This window comes from Bombina bombina, chromosome 10 (assembly GCF_027579735.1).
Source record: "Bombina bombina isolate aBomBom1 chromosome 10, aBomBom1.pri, whole genome shotgun sequence".
NCBI classification, from domain to species: Eukaryota; Metazoa; Chordata; class Amphibia; order Anura; family Bombinatoridae; genus Bombina; species Bombina bombina.
The window spans coordinates 18,063,288-18,085,863 of NC_069508.1; the positions used below are offsets into that span (position 1 = coordinate 18,063,288).

Consider the following 22,576-nt stretch of genomic DNA (forward strand, 5'->3'; position numbering starts at 1 on the left):
CGCACCATATCACACAACAAAAGAAGGTTTTTCTGTAACTTGTAATGGCAGCGCTATGGAGAGTGCGATACCGCTAATTATTTTGCGTTTGTGCTTTAGTGCACAACTTGTAATCTTGGTCTTTGTAAACACAAGGAATGTCTCAGAAAAGCAGACATTAGTTCATCCCTGACCTTTGCCCCTTTTGATATATGGTCAGACACAGTAACACCTACTGATGAATAGATCTTAGTGACTTCAAATTTGTAGAACTGTTATTTACTTATGTTGTAATCATATTTGGCAAAAACCCTTGCATTTTGTTAGCTAGCCAATCATGAACTGTATTAGCCTAGATATGGAGATCAGGAATGCCCTGTCTCCTGTGTATAAATACCTGGGTGGGTAAGTGACCCCCAGCAAAAACCTTGTATTCTTTCTCTCCTCACTGAAGTGTGTTTTCAATAAATGAACCCTCTTTAACCTGTCATGGTCTGAAGAGTTATTCAGTCTAGGGTTATTATCACCAACAGTACCATCTTCGGGCTTTAGTTTTAAATGATTTTTTTTTGGGTGAGTTTTTAATTAAATGTCCTTTTAAGGGCAATGCCCAGCCAAATGCCCTTTTCAGAGCACTTTTTAGAGAATATTTATCCTAAATACTGTAGATTTTTTTTGGGGGGTGAGGGGTTAATGTTCGAAGGTTGTAGTGTTTTTTCACTTTAGGGCAAAGAGATACAAAGGGCCCTTTAAGGGCTATATCTGAAGTATTAGTTGTTTTTTTTAATGTGTTTTAGAATAGGCATATCTCTTTATTTTGGTAATTTGTTATTTTTTTGTAATGTTAGTGTTTTTTTTTTGTAAAGGTAAGGTTATTTTATTTTGGGGTAACAGTGGGTATTAGGTTAGGGGGGTTTAGATGTTAGTGGGTTACTTTGCATTGGGAGGGTGTCAGTTTAGGGGTTAGTAGTGTAGAGAGCTAGTTTGCAATATGGGTGGCGGCTTAGTTATTAATAGTGTAGAGAGGAAGTTTGTGATGTGGGGTGGTGGTGGCATAGGGGTTAATAGTGTAGAGAGGAAGTTTGCAATGTGGGTTGTGGCAGCTTATGGGTTAATAGTGTAGAGAGGTAGTTTGCGATGTTGGGGGTGGCAACAGGGGTTAGTAGTAGGGTTGCCACCTCGGCCATGTTTTCCTGGACACTTATGAGTTACACATGCTGCAGGGTGTGCAGGGAGGAACATGTATTGTGTTTCTGGACAGCACTATTCATATTCCTTCCTGTACACCCTGCAGCATGTGTAACTTATAAGTGTTCTGTATTTTAAGGGACGGGTGGCAACCCTAGTTAGTAGTGTAGAGAGCTGGTTTGGGATGTGGGGGCTGGTGGTTTTGGGGTTAATAGAGAGGTAGTTTGCAATGTGGGGGTGGTGGTTTAGGGGTTAATAATGTAGTTTAGTGCAACTGTTTCCTTCAGGTTGCCTAAATATTTTGAGCAGTAAATGTGATTGCGCTTACGCAATCACATTAACATTTTTAACTTGTAATGCGAGCACACATTACCGCTCAACGCTACCAATAGAAAATCTGGGGTGCGTAAATTACTGTGAGTTTGTGCAAACGAATTTGCGGTAATTTGAATAGCGTGCCACTTGTAATATTGATTTGAGTTTAAAGAAAACTGCAATCTTGTGATTAAGTTTATGCTTCTAGCACTAATCTAGCCCTAATAAGGTAACCACACCTTGCAGTCTACATTGTATAGTGTTTGCTAATTTCTATAATTAACTGTTTCACTGCTGGGTTGCTCACAAAAATAACCTTAGAGGGAATACTGACCAGGAGCACACTATCGAAGCTGCAAGATAAATGCCTGTTTTAGAGATGTTGTATTTTTTATCTTTACCGGTGCAGCACCATTTTCATCCAGACGAATACATAGAATGTTTTTTTAACATAATAATGACGTATTGTTGCTTTTCTTGGAAAAATTCTCTGAGGGCTAAACTGTGTTTTCCTCCCCCAATCCTAATAGTAAGGACAACGGATAAGGGATCTCTGGGGTAACTCTGTATCCATATCTGGTGTCTGATGCCCTCTCTAGTAAGGAGCTGGTGGGTATCAGCTAATACACAATGTTGAGTGTTTCTTACTGTGAGCAGCACAACTGTAGCCACTAGTCAAGTGATCTGATCTGTAACAGAAGGTTAGTAAGAGCCCTGTCTAAAGTGTCACACATCACTGTGTACTGTACATGATAAACACATGCAACAAACTTACCAGTACACTTGGGGGTATGTTGCCATCCATTTGAAGTACATTGGAGATTTTCAACCCTATTTTGATTCGGACTCACAAATCCGTCATTACAGCTATATCGCAAATTTTCACCAACATAAAATGATTTTTTTTGCGGCTGGTAACTCCCATGATCCAAAGCTGTGATTGTGCAGGTCTCTGTGAAGAACAATTGATTGGTCATTATTAAGTAACCAAGTCACAATACTCCAAAGAACTTTACTGTATTAAAATAGTCTCACTTGCTTCCATATAGAATGTATTTCATACCTTTGTATGTGGAGTTGTTGGCAACCTACTGTTTAACACAAAATGTTATCATATTAAAAAAATATTTTCTCTTTTCTCCCACCCCATCCCCCACAACGTATTATGCTCATTGCAACCAGTGGGAGAGGATAGGTTTATATGACTTTATTTTTTTAGAATACTTTTGTTTCTTGTAAAATCTGAACTCAAGCAGTGATTTTATACACAGTTATTAGAACTGAAGAGTCAGTAGCATCATTGTATGAATGTATGTATATGTGTATGTATATATATATATATATATACAGTGGGGCAAAAAAGTATTTAGTCAGCCACCAATTGTGCAAGTTCTCCCACTTAAGAAGATGAGAGGCCTGTAATTTTCATCATAGGTATACCTCAAAATGTGGAAACAAATCCAGACAATCATATTTTCTGATTTGGAAAGAATTTATTTGTAAATTATGGTGGAAAATAAGTATTTGGTCAATATCAAAAGTTCATCTCAATACTTTGTTATATATCCTTTGTTGGCAATGACAGAGGTCAAACGTTTTCTGTAAGTCTTCACAAGGTTGTCACACACTGTTGCTGGTATGTTGGCCCATTCCTGCATGCAGATCTCCTCTAGAGCAGTGAGGTTTTGGGGCTGTTGCTGGGCAACACAGACTTTCAACTCCCTCCAAAGGTTTTCTATGGGGTTGAGATCTGGAGACTGGTTAGGCCACTCCTGAAACTTGAAATGCTTCTTACGAAGCCACTCCATTGCCCGGGCGGTGTGTTTGGGATCATTGTCATGCTGAAAGACCCAGCCACGTTTCATCTTCAATGCCCTTGCTGATGGAAGGAGGTTTGCACTCAAAATCTCACGATACATGGCCCCATTCATTCTTTCGTGTACACGGATCAGTCGTCCTGTTCCCTTTGCAGAGAAACAGCCCCAAAGCATGATGTTGCCACCCCCATGCTTCACAGTAGGTATGGTGTTCTTTGGTTGCAATTCAGCATTCTCTCTCCTCCAAACACGACAAGTTGTGTTTCTACCAAACAGTTCTACTTTGGTTTCATCTGACCATATGACATTCTCCCAATCCGCTTCTGGATCATCCAAATGCTCTCTAGCATACTTCAGACGGGCCGGACATGTACTGACTTAAGCAGGGGGACACATCTGGCACTGCAGGATCTGAGTCCCTGGAGGCGTAGTGTGTTACTGATGGTATAATTTGTTACGTTGGTCCCAGCTCTCTGCAGGTCATTCACTAGGTCCCCCTGTGTGGTTCTGGGATGTTTGCTCACCGTTCTTGTGATCATTTTGACCCCACGGGTGAGATCTTGCATGGAGCCCCAGATCGAGGGAGATTATCAGTGGTCTTGTATGTCTTCCATTTTCTAATTATTGCTCCCACAGTTGATTTCTTCACACCAAGCTGCTTGTCTATTGCAGATTCAGTCTTCCCAGCCTGGTGCAGGTCTACAATTTTGTTTCTGGTGACAGCTCTTTGGTCTTCACCATAGTGGAGTTTGGAGTGTGACTGTTTGAGGTCATGGACAGGTGTCTTTTATACAGATAACAAGTTCAAACAGGTGCCATTGATACAGGTAATGAGTGGAGGACAGATGAGCCTCTTAAAGAAGAAGATACAGGTCTGAGAGAGCCAGAAATCTTGCTTGTTTGTAGGTGACCAAATACTTATTTTCCACCATAATATGCAAATAAATTCTTTCCAAATCAGACAATGTGATTGTCGGGATTTGTTTCCACATTTTGTCTCTCATAGTTGAGGTATACCTATGAGGAATCTTCTTAAGTGGGAGAACTTGCACAATTGGTGGCTGACTAAATACTTTTTTGCCCCACTGTATATATATACATAGTACACAGAGAAAGTCCAGCACTCACTTGCAAGCTCCCAGCTAAGATTAAAAGCAAAACTGGAAGAGTTAGTTACCGCATCTGGCCAAATGGGACAAGCCCAGGTACCACGTCAAGGTCTCTCTCAAAACCTGGGTCCCTAATACAGTCATACAACTGCCAGCTCTCAAGCAAACAAACTGGGAACAAGTCAAGGGTTCAAAGGCTTATGTAATCACCCTAGATATATACAAAACATGGAAGGGGACTGCACTCTCAGACTTGACTAGGTACACATTCCATGACCCTGCAACATGCTCAGCCCTGGGTGCTATAGCACTCTCGGGAAGCTGGCTGTCCCCAGAGTCACAGGCAGTTAACTAACTCTTCCCTTCCAGTTTTACTTTTAATCTTAGCTGAGAGCTTGCAAGTGAGTGCTGGACTTTCTCTGTGTGCTGTATTAAATTATTTTGTAATTTTCCATATGGATTTGCACCCAGGCCTGCCTGGGGTTAATTGCCTGTGACTCTGGTGACAGCACAGCTTCCTGAGAGTGCTATTGAGCACCCAGGCCTGAGCATGTTGCAGGGTCATCGGATGTTTTACAGTCCAGTCTGAGAGTACAGTCACCTTCTGTGTTTTATTTATATATATATATATATATATATATATATATATATATATATATATATACACACACACACAAAATACTTTATTTAAAATCAATGTAAACCTTTCATGCTACAAAAATGTGCATTGTTTTGCAGTCCAGAGATATGTAGCTTAATAATCCTATTTTCCTCTTTTATCCTTCCCTGTTGTGACAGCTACACTAACTAGCATGTTGTAGGGTCTTGTTCCTACAGGATGAACTTCAGCTTCTCTAGAGCAGTGTTGCACCGTGCACCGTGTATGATTAAACATTTAGGACTGACTACAAGTAGAGCGCTATTGGTAGCACAGGGGGCACTATTAAGATTAGCACAGAACTGGGTATTACAAGTCAGTGGCCGGCAAATGATCAGGAGCTAGCACAGCCCTGACAGCTGCACCAGCAGTAACTAAGCAGTGAAGGGTGGGGGGAGTGGGAGCCCTGTCACTAAAGTGTCTGTCTATATATTTGTATATGTTTATATAGCTATAGATATATATTTTACACCAAAAATAAATAAATAAATATATATGTAAAATATTTATAAATAATTGATGAAATATAGGTATTTGAATCATTTCTTAACACAACTTCAGCTTTAGAGCAGTTGTCCTAGTGCAACCTCAGGTTAGCACACGAGCGAAAGACAGAAAAGGCTTTTGTAGCGCGCACCAAAGAAATTTATGGCGAAAGGGAGATGTGTTAGCCAAACTCCAGATGTTAGTGCTCCTGAGTCTTTCGCTCGCCCGCTCGCTCACTAATATTTTACTTTCAACTTGTAATACCAGCGCAAACATATTAGCCCTACTGATTTAGCTTGGACACAGTTAGCGCTCAGTATGGCTAATATTTTTGCACGCCTCTTGTAATCTAAGTCTTTATGGGGAATCACATGTTGAGTGCAATCGCCTTTTAAAGACAAATAAAGACTCACTTTTGTATCTGCATCTTGCTGTGGTAAACGTGCCAGTAGGAAGACATTCTATTTCACCTTCTTCATTTCCATCTTCAGTTTTATAATCTCGGTAACATCTGAACCGCACTTTATCACCACTCACATAAACATTCTGAGTTGCCAGTAGCTCAGCGTTGTCCACTCTGACATAATAATTGGAGCATGTTCCTAAGAATAAATTATAAGTAAATGTTATTATTTGTATCTCACAATTTAGCAATAAGATAAGGAAGAAAATAGTAACATAGTAGATGAGGCTGAAAGAAGACTGAAGTCCACTGAGTTCAACTTATACAGTAGAGAGGTGCAGGGAAGAACATTTCTTTTCAGATTAAACTTTCATTACGAATATTCAGGGAAATTAATTTTCTCGATTATTCATTGGCTGCACTATTCGGGTTTCGTTTACAAAAACAAATGTAAATGTTTCAAAGGTACAAGTGAAATGTTCATCTGTAGCTACAATAGTTACCTTAAAGAGACAGTAAAGTCCAAATTAAACTTTCATGAATCAGATAAAGCATGCCATTTTAAACAACGTTCCATTTTATGTCTATTATCAATTTTGCTTAGTTCTACTGGTATCCTTTGTTAAAGAGTTATCCTAAGTGATCTCAAAAGCGTGCACGTGTGCTTAGCCATCAGGCAAGTTTTTGCAAAAATGCTTAAAACAATGTTATTTACAGTTACAAACTCTACTGTCACAGACTGTCTGTAGAATTATATGGCAAAAACATAGACCAAGATTTTAAACAAAAATGGGGTTAGATTTTAAAAGAAGCTTCTCTGAAATTACTAGAGCTTATTAAATAATATACAAATAAGACCTTAAAGCATTTAGAAGAAAATTAAAATTTGGAAACAGAAGTAAATAAATACAAAGAAAGTGAAGAGTATAAGAGAAATGAAAAAGAAATGAAGGATTGCCTTAGGAAAACCAGGGAAGAATTAATCACTAATAAATTAAAAAAATTGGAGAGGGAATAGGGGTAACTATTCCGTGTATGAAGGAAATAAGAATGGGGATAATTACATCTCCCATAAGTGGAGAGCCCCAGGAAATCATATAGAGAAAAAGAAAGATAGCTCAGCTAGTAATGACAATAGAAAAACCCAAAAGAATAGTAGAGATCAGAACCAATATCAAAGATACGAACTGAGCAGTGAGACCACAATGTCACCCACCACAGAAAAACAAGGGTTTTGAACCATTATATAAAAACAGAAATATAAACAATACAATTCCCCAAAACCACTATAGATTAGATAGGAGATATGAGCCAGAAGAGAATCATTTGGAAAATAGGAATCAATGGCAAAAGGTTGGGGGAAACAAGTTCAAGAGACATAATACATTTAGAGAAAATACAACACAAAATAGGTACACTCATCTAAAACAATGGCCCCTATTTATCAAGGTCCGACAGTGCGGATCAGGTCCGCCACACCTCGCTGAATACGGCGAGTAATACGCACGCCGTATTCAGCATTACACCAGCAGCTCACAAGAGCTGCTGGTGCAACGCCACCCCCTGCAGACTCGCGGCCAATGAGCCGCCAACAGGTGGTGTCAATCAACCCAATCGTACTCAATCGGGTTGATTTCCGGCGATGTCTGTCCGCTGCTCCATAACCTGTCCGCCTCAGAGCAGGCGGACAGGTTATGGAGCAGCGGTCTTTGTGACCGCTGCTTCAAAACTGCTGTTTCTGGCGAGTCTGCATGCTTGCCAGAAACATACGAAGCTTGATAAATATGCCCCTATAGCTCAGGGAGAGTAATACCCCCAGCTAGACAACATTTTTTAGGAAGAGGTCAAGAGGAGACCACCTGGGGCCCAGTGCAAAATCAAATAACACAGAGAAATCCAAAAAGAAGGGGTTCAGAAAGAGAGGAAGCAGAGGTAAGGGATTACAAGAAAAGCAGAAACAAAAGACCTTGGTGAATGAAAATATACTAACTAACTCTCACTAACTAACTCTGTCTGTCACTAACTAACTCTCACTAACTAACTCTGTCTGTCACTAACTAACTCTCACTCACTAACTCTGTCTGTCACTAACTAACTCTCACTAACTAACTCTGTCTGTCACTAACTAACTCTCACTCACTAACTCTGTCTGTCACTAACTAACTCTCACTCACTAACTCTGTCTGTCACTAACTAACTCTCACTCACTAACTCTGTCTGTCACTAACTAACTCTCACTCACTAACTCTGTCTGTCACTAACTAACTCTCACTAACTAACTCTGTCTGTCACTAACTAACTCTCACTCACTAACTCTGTCTGTCACTAACTAACTCTCACTAACTAACTCTGTCGGTCACTAACTTACTCTCACTAACTAACTCTGTCTGTCACTAACTAACTCTCACTAACTAACTCTGTCTGTCACTAACTTACTCTCACTCACTAACTCTGTCTGTCACTAACTAACTCTCACTAACTAACTCTGTCTGTCACTAACTAACTCTCACTCACTAACTCTGTCTGTCACTAACTAACTCTCACTAACTAACTCTGTCTGTCACTAACTAACTCTCACTCACTAACTCTGTCTGTCACTAACTAACTCTCACTAACTAACTCTGTCTGTCACTAACTAACTCTCACTCACTAACTCTGTCTGTCACTAACTAACTCTCACTCACTAACTCTGTCTGTCACTAACTAACTCTCACTCACTAACTCTGTCTGTCACTAACTAACTCTCACTAACTCTGTCTGTCACTAACTAACTCTCACTAACTAACTCTGTCTGTCACTAACTAACTCTCACTCACTAACTCTGTCTGTCACTAACTAACTCTCACTAACTAACTCTGTCTGTCACTAACTAACTCTCACTCACTAACTCTGTCTGTCACTAACTCTCACTCACTAACTCTGTCTGTCACTAACTAACTCTCACTCACTAACTCTGTCTGTCACTAACTAACTCTCACTCACTAACTCTGTCTGTCACTAACTAACTCTCACTAACTCTCACTCACTGTCACTAACTCTGTCTGTCACTAACTAACTCTCACTCACTAACTCTGTCTGTCACTAACTAACTCTCACTCACTAACTCTGTCTGTCACTAACTAACTCTTACTAACTCTCACTCACTGTCACTAACTAACTCTCACTCACTAACTCTGTCTGTCACTAACTAACTCTCACTCACTAACTCTGTCTGTCACTAACTAACTCTCACTAACTCTCACTCACTGTCACTAACTCTCACTCACTAACTCTGTCTGTCACTAACTAACTCTCACTAACTCTCACTCACTGTCACTAACTCTGTCTGTCACTAACTAACTCTCACTCACTAACTCTGTCTGTCACTAACTAACTCTCACTAACTCTCACTCACTGTCACTAACTCTCACTCACTGTCACTAACTCTCACTCACTAACTCTGTCTGTCACTAACTAACTCTCACTAACTCTCACTCACTGTCACTAACTCTCACTCACTGTCGCTAACTAACTCTCACTCACTAACTCTGTCTGTCACTAACTAACTCTCACTAACTCTCACTCACTGTCACTAACTCTGTCTGTCACTAACTCTCACTAACTCTCACTCACTGTCACTAACTCTGTCTGTCACTAACTAACTCTCACTCACTGTCACTAACTCTGTCTGTCACAAACTAACTCTCACTCACTAACTCTGTCTGTCACTAACTAACTCTCACTCACTGTCACTAACTCTCACTCACTGTCACTAACTAACTCTCACTCACTAACTCTGTCTGTCACTAACTCTCACTCACTAACTCTGTCTGTCACTAACTAACTCTCACTGACTCTCACTCACTGTCACTAACTCTCTGTCTCTCACTAACTAACTCGCTAACTCTCTGAAACCTCCAACTCCTAGACCTGCACCTATCTCGAAAAAGAAATACAGTCAAAGAAGCCATGTTTCTAGCGTGCTTATATACCCTATGTAAATGTTTAATGATGCACCGGTTTGCAAAGTAAACGAGGTCCAGGTGTGCTTTAGTGATGATTTGCATGTGTGCAATGTGTAGTTGTTTTAATTTGCGCATGCTCATATGGAGTTTGTAAATGCCCATATGTATTTGTGGAATGTGTCCAATGCGATGATGTCATAGTGATCGTTTTGCATAACATTTTCCTAATTTAGTATCCCAAAATCTAAATGGTGATTTCTGTTCGTATCGTATTAGTTAAGTGTTGTAAATGTTTATTTTGTAATAATGTTTTGTAATCATCAATGCAAATGTTTTGTTTGTGTATCAGTGTGCAATTCATTTATCATGTTGTTTTGTTCCGTGATGTAGATCGCAACGTATTTTCGTAATCCTCGTTTAATGTAAATGTTGTGTAGTATTAGTTGTAAAGGATTGTGAATGTTGAATGCATATGTGCTATGTTTTGTGAGCGATTGTTGTTTGTCCATTTGATCTGATTTTAGTTTTTGTCCATGATGTTGTATGGGTGATATTGACAGAGCAGTGTGTAGTTCTCGCGATATCGAGTGTTAGAAGACAAATCCGTGCATTCTTCTATTTGCATTGATCTCTATGAGAGTGATTCCACTTTGGAAATAAACGCAGTATTCGTATTACCGCAATGCGTAACGTGGTTCTTTTCAGACTTGTAATCCCGACGTTATGAAAAGTGCTCAATGAAAATAACGCACACGCTCATTGCAAACAGCCATTGCACCATAACTTGTAATCTAGCTGAATGTTATCTATTTGACACACATGAACTAACACCCTCTAGTGGTGAAAAACTGTCAAAATGCATTTAGATAAGAATATATCAGATAAACCACCTAGGTTTAGCTTTCAACTAAGAATACCAAGAGAACAAAACAAAATTGGTGATAAAAGTAAATTGGAAAGTTGTTTAAAATGACATGCCCTATCTGAATCATGAAAGTTTATTTTGGACTTTACTGTCCCTTTAAAGTGATAGCAAACGTTGATAATGTAAAAGTCATAGGGGCATATTTATCAAGCTCCGTACGGAGCTTGATGCCCAGTGTTTCTGGTGAGTCTTCAGGCTCACCGGAAACACAAGTTATGAAACAGCAGTCTAAAGACCGCTGCTCCATAACCTGTCCGCCTGCTCTGAGGCCGCGGACAGACATCGCCAGAAATCAACCCGATCGAATACGATCAGGTTGATTGACACCCCCTGCTATCGGCCGCAAATTTATCGATGTGCAGCAGGCATGATCCGCAATATCAGATTATGTCCGCTCGCACAATGGTAATTCGGCCCCATGATCTACAAATACATTAGATTTTATTGCAACCTTCAATCATTAGTTCTTACTTGCTAAGTGCCAATGAAAGATATGCTTTAATCAGACATCCTTTTCTTATTGTACCGCCTACCACTACTAACTAGACAAGTCTTTTTATCCAGTTGTTTATCCATAAGGTAACTTATTCATCTATTTCCAATCCCTTAAATCTGTACATTAATCTCTCATGTGGCACTGTATCAAAATACTTTGCAAAATCCAAATAAATAACATCAGCTAATACCCATTTATCTATATTTTTGCTTAACTTCTCATATAATCTAATTAGATTTGTTTAACATAATCTATTACTCATAAAACCCTGCTGATTTAACTCTAAGGGGTAAATTTATTATATGCCAGGCGGACAGGATTCGCTGTAGCGAATCATGTCCGCCCAACATCGCAAATTGCAGAATGGACATGATTTGCTGTAGCGTATCATGTGCGCCCCAATATCGCTAAATGACGACAGCATACATTGTGGGCATTTAAAATTGCACAAGCATTTCTGGTGAAATGCTTGTGCGATGCTGCCCCCCTGCATATTCGCGGCCTAGCGGCCGCTAGCAACTATTGTCATTCATCCTGATCGTATAGTGGTCAACAAGTATGGTGGCAGACAAGTTAAGGAGCAGCATTCTTCCAGGACTGAAGGACTGTCACTATACAATGCCCCTCTTCCATAACTGGACTGTTCACTTTAGAATGCCTCTCTTCCATGACTGAAGGACTGTTCACTATAGTATGCCCTTCTTCTATGACTGAAGGACTGTTCACAATAGCATGCTCCTCTTCCATAACTGAAGGATTGTTCACTTTAGAGTGCCTCTCTTCCATGACTGAAGGACTGGTCATTACAATATGCTCCTCTTCCATGACTGAAGGACTGGTCACTTTATAATGCCTCTCTTCCATGACTGAAGGACTGGTCATTACAATATGCTCCTCTTCCATGATTGCTGATTTAACTCTAAGGGGTAAATTTATCATATGCCAGGCGGACAGGATTCGCTGTAGCGAATCATGTCCGCCCAACATCGCTAATTGCAGGGTGGACATGATTTGCTGTAGCGTATCATGTCCGCCCCAATATCGCTAAATGACGACAGCATACATTGTGGGCATTTAAAATTGCACAAGCATTTCTTGTGAAATGCTTCTGCGATGCTGCCCCCCTGCATATTCGCGGCCTACCGGCCGCTAGCAAATATTGTCATTCATCCTGATCGTATAGTGGTCAACAAGTATGGTGGCAGACAAGTTAAGGAGCAGCATTCTTCCAGGACTGAAGGACTGTCACTATACAATGCCCCTCTTCCATAACTGGACTGTTCACTTTAGAATGCCTCTCTTCCATGACTGAAGGACTGTTCACTATAGTATGCCCTTCTTCTATGACTGAAGGACTTTTCACAATAGCATGCTCCTCTTCCATGACTGAAGGACTGTTCAATTTAGAATGCCTCTCTTCCATGACTGAAGGACTGGTCATTACAATATGCTCCTCTTCCATGACTGAAGGACTGTTCACTTTAGAATGCCTCTCTTCCATGACTGAAGGACTGGTCATTACAATATGCTCCTCTTCCATGACTGAAGGACTGGTCATTACAATATGCTCCTCTTCCATGACTGAAGGGCTGTTCACTTTAGAATGCCTCTTTTCCATGACTGAAGGACTGGTCATTACAATATGCTCCTCTTCCATGACTGAAGGAGTGTTCACTTTAGAATGCCTCTCTTCCATGACTGAAGGACTGGTCATTACAATATGCTCCTCTTCCATGACTGAAGGACTGGTCATTACAATATGCTCCTATTCCATGACTGAAGGACTGGTCATTACAATATGCTCCTCTTCCATGACTGAAGGACTGTTTACAATAGCATGCTCCTCTTCCATGACTGAAGGACAGTTTACAATAGCATGCTCCTCTTCCATGACTGAAGGACTGTTTACAATAGCATGCTCCTCTTCCATGACTGAAGGACTGTTCACTTTAGAATGCCTCTCTTCCATGACTGAAGGACTGGTCATTACAATATGCTCCTCTTCCATGACTGAAGGACTGTTCACTTTAGAAGGCCTCTCTTCCATGACTGAAGGACTGGTCATTACAATATGCTCCTCTTCCATGACTGAAGGACTGGTCACTTTATAATGCCTCTCTTCCATGACTGAAGGACTGGTCATTACAATATGCTCCTCTTCCATGATTGCTGATTTAACTCTAAGGGGTAAATTTATCATATGCCAGGCGGACAGGATTCGCTGTAGCGAATCATGTCCGCCCAACATCGCTAATTGCAGGGTGGACATGATTTGCTGTAGCGTATCATGTCCGCCCCAATATCGCTAAATGACGACAGCATACATTGTGGGCATTTAAAATTGCACAAGCATTTCTTGTGAAATGCTTCTGCGATGCTGCCCCCCTGCATATTCGCGGCCTACCGGCTGCTAGCAAATATTGTCATTCATCCTGATCGTATAGTGGTCAACAAGTATGGTGGCAGACAAGTTAAGGAGCAGCATTCTTCCAGGACTGAAGGACTGTCACTATACAATGCCCCTCTTCCATAACTGGACTGTTCACTTTAGAATGCCTCTCTTCCATGACTGAAGGACTGTTCACTATAGTATGCCCTTCTTCTATGACTGAAGGACTTTTCACAATAGCATGCTCCTCTTCCATGACTGAAGGACTGTTCAATTTAGAATGCCTCTCTTCCATGACTGAAGGACTGGTCATTACAATATGCTCCTCTTCCATGACTGAAGGACTGTTCACTTTAGAATGCCTCTCTTCCATGACTGAAGGACTGGTCATTACAATATGCTCCTCTTCCATGACTGAAGGACTGGTCATTACAATATGCTCCTCTTCCATGACTGAAGGGCTGTTCACTTTAGAATGCCTCTTTTCCATGACTGAAGGACTGGTCATTACAATATGCTCCTCTTCCATGACTGAAGGAGTGTTCACTTTAGAATGCCTCTCTTCCATGACTGAAGGACTGGTCATTACAATATGCTCCTCTTCCATGACTGAAGGACTGGTCATTACAATATGCTCCTATTCCATGACTGAAGGACTGGTCATTACAATATGCTCCTCTTCCATGACTGAAGGACTGTTTACAATAGCATGCTCCTCTTCCATGACTGAAGGACAGTTTACAATAGCATGCTCCTCTTCCATGACTGAAGGACTGTTTACAATAGCATGCTCCTCTTCCATGACTGAAGGACTGTTCACTTTAGAATGCCTCTCTTCCATGACTGAAGGACTGGTCATTACAATATGCTCCTCTTCCATGACTGAAGGACTGTTCACTTTAGAAGGCCTCTCTTCCATGACTGAAGGACTGGTCATTACAATATGCTCCTCTTCCATGACTGAAGGACTGTTCACTTTAGAATGCCTCTTTTCCATGACTGAAGGACTGGTCATTACAATATGCTCCTCTTCCATGACTGAAGGACTGTTCACTTTAGAATGCCTCTCTTCCATGACTGAAGGACTGGTCATTACAATATGCTCCTCTTCCATGACTGAAGGACTGGTCATTACAATATGCTCCTCTTCCATGACTGAAGGACTGGTCATTACAATATGCTCCTCTTCCATGACTAAAGGACTAATCATTACAATATGCTCCTCTTCCATGACTGAAGGCCTATTTACTATAGTATTCTACTCTTCCATGACTGAAGAACTGTTCACTATACTATTCTCCTTTCCATGACTGAAGAACTGTTCTTTATAGTATGTTCCTTTTCCATAACTGAAGGACTGTTCACTATATTATCCTTCTCTTCCTTGACTGAAGGACTGTTCACTGTATTAGGCAGAACATCCCTCTCGAACACTGCCACCCCTGAACTGATATCCCCAATATCTTCACTCAATCTCACAAATATGTTGGGTTGTACCAGCTCAGAACTTGCCTGTCTCTTACTCTTACTCCTACTTCCTCTTCTAACTTTAACTCTGCTACTTCCCAGAGTCTCCCCATCTAAATCCCAACCATTCCCACTGCTAGAACAATGAACAACCTGTTCCGTCATATCCATTTCCCTTTAAAGTGTCTAAATATCACACCGTGTTACAATTCCATCTGTCAGTACACTAATATGGGCTTGTATGGACAATATGCTCTCACTTGCCATAGAGGTATGATGAAAGTGGAGTTTACAGGTCCTGAGTGGACCTTTATCTATGTGTTTAATCTCTTTGCATTAGTTTAACACATAGGCCTGTTAGATTCTTTGACCATTCTTTGAAAGTGTATATAACTGTATCATGTGACAACCATTAGTCAATCACAGGCGCATATCTGTATACACTGTGAACTCTTGCACATGCTCATCAGTAGCAGGAGCCTTCGAAAGTGTATATCACTGTACCATATGACAGGCATCAGCCAATCACAGGCTCATATCCGTATACACTGTGAACTCTTGCACATGCTCAACAGTAGCAGGTGCCTTACAAAGTGTATATAACTATCATGTGACAACCATCAGCCAATCACAGGCTCATCTCCATATACACTGTGAACTCTTGCACATGCTCAACAGTAGCAGGTGCCTTACAAAGTGTATATAACTATCATGTGACAACCATCAGCCAATCACAAGCTCATCTCCGTATACACTGTGAACTCTTCAACGTGCACAGCAGTAGCAGGAGCCTTAAAAATGGTATATAACTGTATCATGTGACAACCATCAGCCAATAACAGACTCATATCCGTATACACTGTAAACTCTTGAACATGCTCAGCAGTAGCAGGTGTCTTAGAAAGTGTATATAACTGTATCATGTGACAACTATTAGCCAATCACAGGCTCATATCTGTATACACTGTGAACTCTTCAACATGCACAGCAGTAGCAGGTCCCTTAGAAAGTGTATATAATTGTATGATGTGACAACCATCAGCCAATCACAGACTCATATCCGTATATAATGTGAACTCTTGCACATGCTCAGCAGTAAAAGGTGCATTAGAAAGGGTATATAACTGTATCATATGACAGCTATCAGCCAATCACAGACTCATATCCATATACAATGTGAACTCTTGCACATGCTCAGTAGTAGCAGGAGCCTTAGAAAGTGTATATAACTGTATTATGTGACAGCCATCAGCCAATCACAGACTCATATCCATATACACTGTTAACTCTTGCACATGCTCAGCAGTAGCAGGTGCCTTAGAAAGAGTGTATATAACTATATCATGTGACAACCATCAGCCAATCACAGGCTCATATCCATAAACTCTGAGATCTCTTGCACATGCTCAGCAGTAGCAGGTGCCTTAGAAAGTGTATATAACTGTAACATGTGACAGGCATCAGCCAATCACAGGCTCATATCCGTATACACTGTGAACTCTTGCACATGCTCAGCAGTAGCAGGTGCCTTAGAAAGTGTATATAACTGTATCATGTGACAGGCATCAGCCAATCACAGGCTCATATCTGTAAACACTGTGAACTCTTGCACATGCTCAGCAGTAGCAGGTGCCTTAGAAAGTGTATATAACTGTATCATGTGACAGGCATCAGCCAATCACAGGCTCATATCGGTATACAATGTGAACACTTCCACAGTGTATTTAACTGTATCATGTGACAGCCATCAGTCAATCACAGGCTCATATCTGTAAACACTGTGAACTCTTGCACATGCTCAGCAGTAGCAGGTGTCTTAGAAAGTATATGTAACTGTATCATGTGACAACTATCAGCCAATCACAGGCTCATATCCGTATAAAATGTAAACTCTTGCACATGCTCAGCAGTAGCATGAGCCTTAGAAAGTGTATATAACTTTATCATGTGACAACCATCAGCCAATCACAGACTCATATCCTTATACACTGTAAACTCTTCCACATGCTCAGCAGTAGCAGTTGCCTTAGAAAGTGTATATAACTGTATCATGTGACAGCCATCAGCCAATCACAGGTACATATCCATATACACTGTGAACTCTTGCACATGCTCAGCAGTAGCAGGTGCCTTAGAAAGTGTATATAACTGTATCATGTGACAGCCATCAGCCAATCACAGGTACATATCCATATACACTGTGAACTCTTGCACATGAACAGCAGTAGCAGGCCCCTTAGAAACTGTATCATGTGACAACCATCAGCCAATCACAGACTCATATCCATATACAATGTGAACTCTTGCACATGCACAGCAGTAGCAGGAGCCTTAGAAAGTGTATATAACTATATCATGTGACAGCCATCAGCCAATCACAGACTCATATCCATATACAATGTGAACTCTTGCACATGCACAGCAGTAGCAGGAGCCTTAGAAAGTGTATATAACTGTATCATGTGACAACCATCAGCCGATCACAGACTCATATCCATATACACTGTGAACTCTTGCACATGCTCAGCAGTAGCAGGCACCTTAGAAAGTGTATATAACTGTATCATGTGACAGGCATCAGCCAATCACAGGCTCATATCCGAATACACTGAACTCTTGCACATGCTCAGCAGTAGCAGGAGCCTTAGAAAGTGTATACAGGTAGCCCTCATTTTAGGCTGGGTTAGGTTCCAGAAGGAATGGTTGTAAATCGAAACTGTTGTAAAATGAAACCCAGTTTATAATGTAAGTCAATGGGAAGTGAGGGAGTTAGATTCCAGGCCCCTCTCAAAATTGACATAAGTAACACCTAATACATTATTTTTAAAGCTTTGAAATGAAGACTTTAAATGCTAAACAGCATTATAAACCTAATTAAATAATCACACAACAGACTTTATCATCAAACTAAGTTTAATGAACAAACACATTTTTTTACTTGCATTTTTCTGCAAACAATTCTCTGCATTGTTAGCATGTTAGATTATATTGGGTCTGCACGTATTCTATGCATTTCATTCTGGAGTGATTAATAGGCAGTTAGGCACCCTCACCTCAAGCAGCTGGACAGGAAGATAATAGGGAAGTGGCTGCTAGATCTTGCTGCTTGAAAGCTGCTCGATAGCTAAGGTCTGTTCTGTGTACACAGATTAATTTCAGTCTGCTAAGTTGAATAACTTTGCTGCAACACAAGTGGACAGCTCCATCTACTGGCTATTTTAATTAGTGCACTGCTTTTCAATGCTTTTCAATAGCAGTCACATGACTGAAAAAAAGGTTGTTATTCTGAAACGGCGCAAATTGAACCGGCGTAAACCGAGGGCAACCTGTATATAACTGTATCATTTGACAGGCATCAGCCAATCACAGGCTCATATCCATATACAATGTGAACTCTTGCACATGCTCAGCAGTAGCAGGAGCCTTAGAAAGTGTATATAACTATATCAGGTGACAGCCATCAGCCAATCACAGGCTCATATCCGTATACACTGTGAACTATTGCATATGCTCAGCAGTAGCAGGTGCCTTAGAAAGAGTGTATATAACTATATCATGTGACAACCATCAGCCATTCACAGGCTCATATCCGTATACACTGTGAACTCTTGCACAAGTGCAGCAGTAGCAGGTGCCTTAGAAAGTGTATATAACTGTATCATGTGACAGACATCAGCCAATCACAGGCTCATATCCGTATACACTGTGAACTCTTAAACATGCTCAGCAGTAGCAGGTGCCTTAGGTGTATATAACTGTATCATGTGACAACCATCAGCCAATCACAGGCTCATATCTGTATACACTGCAAACTCTTCCACATGCTCAGCAGTAGCAGGTGCCTTAGAAAGTGTATATAACTGTATCATGTGACAGGCATCAGCCAATCACAGACTCATATCCGTATATAATGCTAACTCTTGCACATGCTCAGCAGTAGAAGGTGCCTTAGAAAGTGTATATAACTGTATCATGTGACAGCATCAGCCAATCACAGACTCATATCCGTATATAATGCTAACTCTTGCACATGCTCAGCAGTAGCAGGTGCCTTAGAAAGTATATATAACTGTATCATGTGACAACCATCAGCCAATCAAAGACTCATATCCGTATACACTGTGAACTCTTGCACATGCTCAGCGGTAGCAGCTGCCTTAGAAAATGTATATAACTGTATCATGTCACAACCATCGACTAATCTCAGGCTCATATCGATATACAATGTGAACAGTGTATTTAACTGTATCTTGTGACAGCCATCAGCCAATCACAAGTTTATATCCGTATACACTGTGAACTCTTGCACAAGCGCAGCAGTAGCAGGAGCCTTAGAAAGTATATATAACTGTATCATGTGACAGGCATCAGCCAATCACAAGTTCATATCCGTATACACTGTGAACTCTTGCACAAGCTCAGCAGTAGCAGTTGCCTTAGAAAGTGTATATAACTGTATCATGTGACAGACATCAGCAAATCACAGGCTCATATCCGTATACACTGTGAACTCTTGCACAAGCTCAGCAGTAGCAGTTGCCTTAGAAAGTGTATATATAACTGTATTATGTGACAACCATCAGCCAATCACAGACTCATATCCGTATACTGTGGGAACGCTTGCACATGCTCAGCAGTAGCAGGAGCCTTAGAAAGTGTATATAACTGTATCATGTGACAGCCATCAGCCAATCACAGGATCATATCCGTATACACTGTGAACTCTTGCACATGCTCAGCAGTAGCAGGAGCCTTAGAAAGTGTATACAGGTAGCCCTCATTTTACGCCGGGGTTAGGTTCCAGAAGGAATGGTTTTAAATCGAAACTATTGTAAATTGAAACCCAGTTTATAATGTAAGTCAATGGGATGTGAGGGAGTTAGATTCCAGGCCCCTCTCAAAATTGACATAAGTAAAACCTAATACATTATTTTTAAAGCTTTGAAATGAAGACTTTAAATGATAAACAGCATTATAAACCTAATTAAATAATCACACAACAGACTTTATCATCAAACTAAGTTTAATGAACAAACACATTTTTTTACTTGCATTTTTCTGCAAACAATTCTCTGCATTGTTAGCATGTTAGATTATATTGGGTCTGCACGTATTCTATGCATTTCATTCTGGAGTGATTAATAGGCAGTTAGGCACCCTCACCTCAAGCAGCTGGACAGGAAGATAATAGGGAAGTGGCTGCTAGATCTTGCTGCTTGAAAGCTGCTCGATAGCTAAGGTCTGTTCTGTGTACACAGATTCATTTCAGTCTGCTAAGTTGCATAACTTTGCTGCAACACAAGTGGACAGCTCCATCTACTGGCTATTTTAATTAGTGCACTGCTTTTCAATGCTTTTCAATAGCAGTCACATGACTGGAAAAAAAGGTTGTTATTCTGAAACGGCGCAAATTGAACTGGCGTAAACCAAGGGCCACCTCTATATAAATGTATCATGTGACAGGTATCAGCCAATCACAGGCTCATATCTGTAAACAATGTGAACTCTTGCACATGCTCAGCAGTAGCAGGAGCCTTACAAAGTGTATATAACTATATCATGTGACAGCCATCAGCCAATCACAGGCTCATATCCGTATACACTGTGAACTCTTGCACATGCTCAGCAGTAGCAGGTTCCTTAGAAAGTGTATATAACTGTATCATATGACAGCCATCAGCCAATCAAAGACTCATATCCGTATACACTGAGACCTCTTGCACATGCTCAGCAGTAGCAGATGCCTTAGAAAGAGTGTATATAACTGTATCATGTGACAACCATCAGCGAATCACAGGCTCATATCCGTAAACTCTGAGATCTCTTGCACATGCTCAGCAGTAGCAGGTGCCTTAGAAAGTGTATATAACTATATCATGTGCTAACCATCGGCCAATCACAAGTTCATATCCGTATACACTGTGAACTCTTGCACAAGCTCAGCAGTAGCAGGAGCCTTAGAAAGTATATATAACTGTATCATGTGACAACCATCAGCCAATCACAGACTCATATCCGTATACACTGTGAACTCTTCCACATGCTCAGCAGCAGCAGGTGCCTTAGAAAGTGTATATAACTGTATCATGTGACAACCATGACAATCAGCATTACTGACAGAGAACATGACAATCTGCATTACTGATAGATAACATGACAATCAGCATTACTGATAGATAACATGACAATCAGCATTACTGATAGAGAACATGACAATCAGCATTACTGATAGATAACATGACAATCAGCATTACTGATAGAGAACATGACAAACAGCATTTCTGATAGATAACATGACAATCAGCATTACTGATAGATAACATGACAATCAGCATTACTGATAGATAACATAACAATCAGCATTACTGATAGATAACATAACAATCAGCATTACTGATAGATAACATGACAATTAGCATTACTGATAGATAACATGACAATCAGCATTACTGATAGAGAACATGACAATCAGCATTACTGATAGAGAACATGACAATCAGCATTACTGATAGATAACATGACAATCAGCATTACTGATAGAGAACATGACAATCAGCATTACTGATAGAGAACATGACAATCAGCATTACTGATAGAGAACATGACAATCAGCATTACTGATAGAGAACATGACAATCAGCATTACTGATAGAGAACATGACAATCTGCATAACTGATAGAGAACATGACACTCAGCATTACTGATAGAGAACATGACAATCAGCATTACTGATAGATAACATGACAATCAGCATTACTGATAGAGAACATGACAATCAGCATTACTGATAGATAACATGACAATCAGCATTACTGATAGAGAACATGACAATCAGCATTACTGATAGAGAACATAACAATCAGCATTACTGATAGAGAACATAACAATCAGCATTACTGATAGATAACATAACAATCAGCATTACTGATAGAGAACATAACAATCAGCATTACTGATAGAGAACATAAAAAATTAGCATTACTGATAGAGAACATGACAATCAGCATTACTGATAGAGAACATGACAATCAGCATTACTGATAGATAACATGACAAGCAGCATTACTGATAGAGAACATGACAATTAGCATTACTGATGATAGATAACATGACAATCAGCATTACTGATAGAGAACTTGACAATTAGCATTTCTGATAGATAACATGACAATCAGCATTACTGATAGAGAACATGACAATCAGCATTACTGATAGATAACATGACAATCAGCATTACTGATAGAGAACATGACAATCAGCATTACTGATAGAGAACATGACAATCAGCATTATTGATAGAGAACATGACAATCAGCATTACTGATAGAGAACATGCGAATCAGCATTACTGATAGAGAACATGACAATCAGCATTACTGATAGATAACATGACAATCAG

General features: G+C 40.3%; 1 protein-coding gene across 2 annotated transcripts in view; it reads right to left on the reverse strand.

Moving 5' to 3' along the window:
* The window catches only part of CFH (complement factor H), a 379,102-nt gene that overhangs the window by 253,934 nt on the left and 102,592 nt on the right, over positions 1-22,576 (reverse strand). For both annotated transcript variants that reach the window (XM_053693829.1, XM_053693830.1), the window contains exons 9-10: positions 5,966-6,154; positions 2,258-2,434 (exon numbers count right to left, since the gene is read on the reverse strand). In XM_053693829.1, coding sequence (XP_053549804.1) covers positions 2,258-2,434; positions 5,966-6,154 — 366 coding nt within the window. The remainder of the gene's footprint in view (positions 1-2,257; positions 2,435-5,965; positions 6,155-22,576) is intronic.